The 7705-nt window shown below is 43.1% G+C and overlaps 1 protein-coding gene across 3 annotated transcripts; it reads right to left on the bottom strand.

The window, feature by feature from the left end:
• Positions 1-614: 614 nt before the first annotated feature.
• Positions 615-7479, bottom strand: LOC123086065 (DUF724 domain-containing protein 3). Of its 3 annotated transcripts, XM_044507760.1 has the most exons (9): positions 6382-7478; positions 3006-3393; positions 2692-2885; positions 2485-2598; positions 2339-2393; positions 2142-2263; positions 1937-2072; positions 1821-1862; positions 615-1703 (listed from the first exon to the last, which is right to left on the bottom strand). In XM_044507760.1, the coding sequence occupies exons 1-9, from the start codon at positions 7381-7383 to the stop codon at positions 931-933; spliced, it is 2826 nt and encodes a 941-aa protein (XP_044363695.1). In that variant the 5' UTR covers positions 7384-7478; the 3' UTR covers positions 615-930. The 3 variants fall into 3 exon arrangements, with proteins under 3 accessions (XP_044363695.1, XP_044363694.1, XP_044363693.1); XM_044507759.1 differs by having other exon boundaries at positions 2142-2260; positions 2692-3393; positions 6382-7479; XM_044507758.1 differs by having other exon boundaries at positions 2692-3393.
• Positions 7480-7705: the final 226 nt, after the last annotated feature.

A 7705-nucleotide genomic window follows, 5' to 3' on the forward strand; every position in this document is an offset into this window, starting at 1 on the left:
AATAATTTTCATGGTCAAAGTACTGGCATTGCCATGGTCAAAATACTAAAATTGCCATGCTTTATAAACTAAAATTACCACATGGCAACTTTAGTGTAATCACTATGACAAGTACGGTGTAAACATCATGGCAACTTTTGAGCAAAAAAAAATCGTCAGAACATGTCAACATGAGATCTAGTTTTGAAAATCTCATCGAGACGGATTTAATGATGAAAACATATTTTTAATTTTTAAATTGTATTTTTTAATTAGGAAATAAAACATTTTTAAGCCAAAACCAAAAAGATTCCCGCTAATATTATATGTTCTAACGTGACAAAATGAATGGCAATAAAGGAGTTTGGATCATATTGCTTTGTGCCACACATGTGGGTTAACATTTGCAAAATTATAATATACCATGATCTATAAAGAAGGGCAAAACGTAGTTGTGGACCTGAATAGGCTTCTTCATCGCATGCAGCATAAGCACTTCAATCAGCAGCAATGCAAATTCACTGCGATGCCGTTCTCTCCTACCAAGTGCTAACAGGATCTGATTGATTAAATGATTAACAGAAACACGCCAAGTTGACGGGCATCAAACCATACAAAAATAAATACAGATCAGATAATACGTATAAATCAACAGCATGTTTTCAGATTGACCCACTGCATAGCAGTCATCACAGGATTCGGGGAATGAATGACAACACGAGACAACCAGTTTACACAGCCATAAATATCGTCCAACTAGCATAGAAAAATGGGTCTAAACTTGACAGAGTTGAAGATCCATACATCTGCTGCTTGCATAAAAGGTGTCGAATGACAATTGGAACCCTCATCCAAGTTTGGTGATAATCCTAGATAAAAGGTGCAACTCACGGGAGCATAAGCTACGGGAACAATTAAGTTGGGAGACTGAAATGATTTCTGAATATCGTATCACTCGGAAAGCTGCAGTCTCGAACGCATATCGGCTAGGATGTCATGAAACCGCACTTCAACATTAACACATGCTTCCTGAGCTATGTTAACTCCCTCTTTCAGCCTCAAGAGCTCTGCATCTTCATCTTTTGTCTCCTTTGCAATCTGCTCTGCTTCACCACGAAGGCACAAAAGTTTCTGCTCAAGCTGAAATATAGCTCCTTCCTTTTCAACAAGTAATGCATGCTTGTGGGACATGGCAGACTCCTTCCGTGGTACCAATTCTTTCAACTCGTCCAGATGTCCAAGATGCTTGGTGTGCTCCCATTTGGCCTCAAGTAATTTCATCAGACTGTGCTGCAGCAACTTAACATCAAATCCATTTTCCTCTAAATGGGCAAGTGCGTTGATCTTTCTTTCAAATAACTCAATATTATCTTCTATGCATGATCGCTTGACACTTTCAACTAAGCTGGCATATGTCACCATTAGACCTATAGCCATTCCTTCACGCAGTTCCGGCATAAATTGCTGAAGTGGAAGGAAATGGGGTTCCTGTGGTACCTTCCGAAACACTTCCATTGGTTCAATTTGATACCATATGGATGAGGTCTTGATGAACGGAAAACGCTCACCAGAGATCTGACATGAAAGAAAAGGTGGGTGCAGAGAAGTCCCAACAGCTGAGCAGCTTCTTAATGCAGTGTTTTCCATGGTGCACTGTGAGCTCCCAGCATCCTGAATATGTAGTTGATTTGGTCTCTCATCCACTTTTTCCCCATCGAGTAAACCTGCCATCAATAAACTTCAGAGACATTCAACATAAAATGAATGCATATTAAACTTCAGAGACATTCAACATAAAATGAATGCATATTTCTACCACAGGTAGTTTACACAGCACATACCTTGCCCGTCACAGATTGATTTGAAGCCTGGGGGTAGTAAACCTGCCATCAATAAACTTCAGAGACATTCAACATAAAATGAACGCACATTTCTTCCACAGGTAGTTTACACATACCTTGCCCGTTACAGATTGATTTGAAGCCTGGGGGTATTAAAGGAAACAGTTCCTGATTTGTTCCGTCATTTACGTTTACTTTTTCCTCCCTGTTGAGCTGCTGCTGAGTATGAGGTCCTCTGCTGTCCACTTGTCTCTGAAAATTTACTGAGGTAAGAAGCCATAAACTGATAGAAATACCTTATCAAGACAAAAAAGTTCATACTTCCATGAAGCATTCTTTCTGTCGCCCTGCCACTTTCTTTGCACTTCTCTTCTGGACAGTCCTAGTTCCATGCCCTGAGCTATGTGGGCTAGACAAACCTTTGAAGCCTTTCTTTTCAGCTGCTGCACATTACAAAACAATATTTAGATTTTGATAAACCATCTAGTTGATGGACACTGTTTAGACAAATTACTCACATTTCTTGGAGGCAAAAACCTTTGTGTTTGAGCTACTATCAGCCCCTCTTGACACCTGCAAACAGATTGACAGGCAGAACAGATAATGCACATGAGCAGGGATACTATTAAGGAAGAGTTTTAACATAAACAGTAACAAGACATACCGCATCAGGTGCTCTCGTCTGCTTATCCAGCGGTGAAGGGGCATTGCACGTCGAAGCAGTCAAAGCACAAATAATTTCCTTACAAGAGCTATTGCTGTTACCTTTCAACTGAATCTGCAGATGAGAAAATTTGACATTTACAGTAACTATAAATGCATTGCATGTAAAACGTTACTTTAACTAACAAACACAATGACAGCGACTCACGTTATTAAATGTGTCACTGTTTCCCTCAAGTGCTTGAATAGGGTGAGTTTCCCCGCCTTTTTCCCCACCTTTATGCTTGGCACTAAATTTCTTTACCTGGAGTGGCTGGACATCAAGCGGGCTTTCCTGGCTTTCCTGTGGTTTCTGGACAGCATTATTTATGCAAGAGGAATCCATTTTCTGTTTTCTTAATCCTGCAATCAAAAGCATATCATGGGCTTCATCAGCAATTCTTCCACAGACAGGTGAATTAAGCTGACCATTTGAAAGCATCATGTCAAGCGGGGCTTCTTGAACAACAACTTCCACAATACCATCTGCTCTTGATTCGTTCTGAGGTGTTGGATTTTCTGAGGAAGCATGATGAACCCCAAGCCCCTTCATCGGCGCTGTACAAGAATCCACTATCCTTCGTGAAATCGCTTGAAAGTTATTTTTTCTAGATCGCGGAGAACAGGTTTTTGGAGAAAAATTGCTTGCTAGTGACTTGCGTAGTGCAGATAAACTAGTGTCCATCTCAGACTCCAACACATGTTCAGAACCTTCAGTTAACTCTTCAAGTTTTTTTCGTGGCAGTTCTATCCTTGACCTTTTTGTGGCTGGAGATTGTGTATGATGGCTATTTTCATCATCATTGGATGCCACCTCAACAGCTGAGCTTGGACGTTTTCCAGATACAGACTGCCGCCTATTACCTTGTCTCTGTATACGAAGGAAATTTCTAGAGTGGGTCATGCAAATTGAAATATATCCAATGCTAAATGCATAACAAATAGAATATCAAATATAATCAAAATAACAGTTATGAAAACGTTTTCAAGTCATAAAACTAACGCATGTGACCGCATAGTGCAAGATACTTGCATGATTGAATAAATCAAGATATGCAATTACTCAGCAATCCATATGGCTTATAAAAAGAAAGTAATATAGGACTCAACCCAAGCATCCACATGAGACAACATGCCTCATCAATTTTCATTATGAATCAGCCTGATGGGGAAAAGCCATGAAAAGAAAGTAGCATCAGTCAAGGGATTTCTCATATAAGTTATTAATTAATAAAACATTATAGTTCATGATTAATGTGATACCAATTAAACGCAAAACATGTGCCGCTAACGACAAGCATGCTTCAACAGGAAGCGAGCGAGCATGAGACGGGGGGAGGGAGGCCAGAAGGGTAATCCAGATTCCAAATATCTCCAAACTGTATGGAACAGCGCGTGTAGGATACTTCATGCATTGCTAAGATACAAATATCTGGTTTAATATGAAATTCTAAAATCGCATGATTCTTCTTTCTGCGTCATTATGATACAGGCTAACCTAGTGATCATATAAATTGTAACTTTAAAAAAAAAAAGGGCAACCTGGTGCATGTAGCTCCCGCTTGCGCAGGGTCCAGGGAAGGGTCCGACCACTTTGGGTCTATAGTACGCAGCCTTTCCCTACATTTCTGTAAGAGGCTGTTTCCAGGACTTGAACCCATGACCTCATGGTCACAAGGCAGCAGCTTTACCACTGCGCCAAGGCTCCCCTTCTCAACAAAAAAAAAGATAAGACAAAATGTAACAGTTCGTTTCTTGTTTCGATGAGAGTGTCCAGCCAGACAGCCTCTTATTATATACTCCCTCCATCCAAAATGTAGTGCATATTTTGTTTTCTAAAAGTCAAAAATGGCTATGTTTGACCAAGTTTAAGGGAAAAAATATCAACATCCACAATACAAAATTAGTCTCATTAGATCCATCATGAAGTGTACTTTTATATGTTTTTTATTTAGTATTCTAGATTTCGCTAGTTTATTCTAGAAACTTGGTCAAACATATACTTGTTTAACTATTGAAAAACCTATATGCACTATATTATGGAACAGAGGGAGTAGTGAAAACGAGCATAGTACAATACGGGTATTTTGGCACACACAGACATATGCACCAGTGGCACAAATATATCTATATTTTTCATACATATCAACAATGTGTGCACAAATTTGTCTTTTCTACATTCCAAACTGACTATACTTCACAAAATGTTGTTGTTGCTCATACTTCAATACAATACATTATTTTTTTTATTTGTAAAACATTGAAATATGTTTAAAAAATCACAAATGTAGTCATATGCACTGAGCTCAGTTGTGTAACTTTCTAGTAGTAATAAGACTATACAAGTATTATGCACTTCATAATACTATTGTTTCAACCTACCATGCAGTACCAGTCCAACAGATGCAACTGCGGAGGAAAAAATATTTAGAGAATTTATAAGATATTTGTAGCATAGCCTTCCTGTTTCTATTTTTCCTATATATTACTACCTCCATTCCTAAATATAAGACGTTGGGGCAGTAGATGCAAAAGAATCAGCCACGAAATCGGTTTCCATGGGGGGAAAATTGTCCACAACATTGACCCTTGGATGGTCTGATACCAAATGCAAAGATTTAGGATGAAACCCAACCCAACTCACACCTTCCACACAAAATCATTTGGGGTCCTACCTTCTCATATGCAGTCTTCCAAAGCAAACAACACAAGTAAATAAGTAACATGTGCAGAGATAAATCAGCAGGATGATGACACTTCACCACAGCCAAACTTCAGCCTTTATTGTGTCATGGTTCAATGCCACCATGCAAATCATACAGGACAGAAGACACTCCATCCCACATTTAACCCAACAAAACATCCAAACACCTCCTAATTTTTCAGTGTATAACAGAAAACTGGGAAAGTAGTTAGATACTTCCACTGGAACTGAAGTGTTCCACAAATTGTATGATGTAACCTGTCAACAAAAGCCATCTTGCAATTTCCCTACTATGTATCTATATGTAAGACTTCAACATGAAACTAGCACCTTTCGAAAATGATCAAGAGCACTGAGGTAAAGAAGGGATGCAGAATACATGGCATACAATCAGACTAATTGTAATGAACAAAGTTGAAGTCTACAAGATTGATATTGTTATGAGAAAAAATGGAAGCTGGATATGGTTCAAGAGAAGCTAGATACTAGCTCCACACCAGCATTTACAGCTTCAGATTTGATAATGTCAAATGAAATGATGGAAACACGAAGAATGGCTGAAAGCACATATTATTCTTGCATGTATTTTGAAGAGCATGTCAATATCTTTAGTGACACCATCGGTAGTCCAACATTGTGGGCAATACAACAAGACATAACATCTAAAGTTTAATTATGACGCAAAAAATCAAAGTCGATTATGCAAGAAAATCTTCATATTAGTTCATAGTTCTTCAAGAAAGTAATTCAGAACCTCAGACTATCAAACTCTTGGCGTCGGAACTCAGAAGCAACATGTTTTAAGAATGCATGGCTAGCGGGTTGTGGGAAAAGGATAATACATTAAATTTCGAAATAATATTTATAAGAATAAACAAATACTCCCTCCGTCCCAAAATATAAGATCATTTTTGACACTATGATAGTGTAAAAAGGGATCTTACATTTTGGGACGGAGGGAGTAACTCCCAAAGATGTATCATCTAACTTTAATCAAATCGGATACGAGACAAAAACAAATCACCCTGATCGATTCATGGCCGAAAGCAGCAAAATTTGCAGGTGTACACAATCCAGAAACAAAAACTATAACATCAAAGTACTGAAACTGTGAACTAGCATGCACCGGTAGGAGGTGGATTTCGCAAATATTACCTTAGGACTTACAATCCTCCAATGCTTGCCATTCCACTTGTATTGAGGCTTGAGCAACTCTGGCACCTTCTTCAGCAACAGCTCTCCCTCCTTTCCGTCAATGCTAACCTCGTACTCACCCTCGCCAACAGCCCTTTGCACCACCCCTGGTGACCAAGCGCCGTCACAGTACACCTCCACTGCGGCACCAGGACCGAGGCGGAACTCGCTCTCCCGCGGAGAGTGCTCCACGTCTGGTCTGATGAAGAGGCAATGCAGGTACTCCATGGCCTTCCCCCCACCCACCTCTTCCTCCAGATCGGAGTACTCCACGAGGTAACTCAGCCTATCAATGACCTTGGCCACGGTGGCGGGGAACCACGAGTAGCCATACAAGTCCCGGTCCCTCACCACCTCCACCTTGTCCCCAACGGCGTAAACCCTAACCGCCCGCTTGGGCTGGACAGAAATGGCGACCTTGGACGGGAGCCACTGGCCGTCGACGTAGTCGCGGCGAGGGCGGACGTGGTGGGGATCCTGGAAGGTTATGACCTCGCGGGTGATGGGGAAGGCGGCGGTGAGGGGGTCAGTGGCGAGAAGGATTCCGGACCACCATCCGTCGTTGTGGAAGGCCTCGACGATGTCGTGGAGGCAGAGAGGCTCCGGGTTGGAGGGAGGAGGGGGGCGAGGGCGGATGTGGGAGGGAGCGAAGGGTTCGACGAGGGTACCGCCGGAGTCGTCGGAGAGGAGATGGGAGTAGGTGACGGTGTAGCGGGCCCGGGAGCCGCGGCCGCGCGCAGGGAGGAAGCTGTCGACTTTGGCCTCGAACCAGGAGCCGTGGAAGCCGTCGTCGTCGACGCGGACCTCGACCTCGGTGCCAGGGGGCAGGGGCGGCTGCTGGGCAAGGGGCGGCGCGGAGGAAGGGGGAGGGGACTGTGGGCGACGGGAGGCCTTAGACGGAGTGCTCCAGCCTCGGCTGCGGCGCCGGCGGCGGCCGGTGGGCGCCGGCGAGCGGCCGGGCATTTGGGCGGAATGGGGGTTATGCGCGTCAGGGGTTTTGGGTGGGCACGGTCACGGGTCTGTCGGACCCTGGGGGGTTCCTTTTCCTTCAGTTTCCGCGGCCAGTGGTTGCTCTGCTCGATCTATCCCTAACTCCCCTGTTCTGTAAAATTTCCAGATTTAGGGAGGAGTTGGGTCAAAAATCGTCCCGATGGACTCCACCTCCCATCCCGCCGAGCCATTGACCTTGCCACCCGCCCGGCCCGTTGTCGCGAATCAGGTTGTCCACTGCGCCTGCCTTCCCGCCGTGCCTCGCCCGGTCCGCCGCTCCTCGCCCTGCCACCCC

Source organism: Triticum aestivum, chromosome 4A (assembly GCF_018294505.1).
Source record: "Triticum aestivum cultivar Chinese Spring chromosome 4A, IWGSC CS RefSeq v2.1, whole genome shotgun sequence".
Classification (NCBI taxonomy): Eukaryota; Viridiplantae; Streptophyta; class Magnoliopsida; order Poales; family Poaceae; genus Triticum; species Triticum aestivum.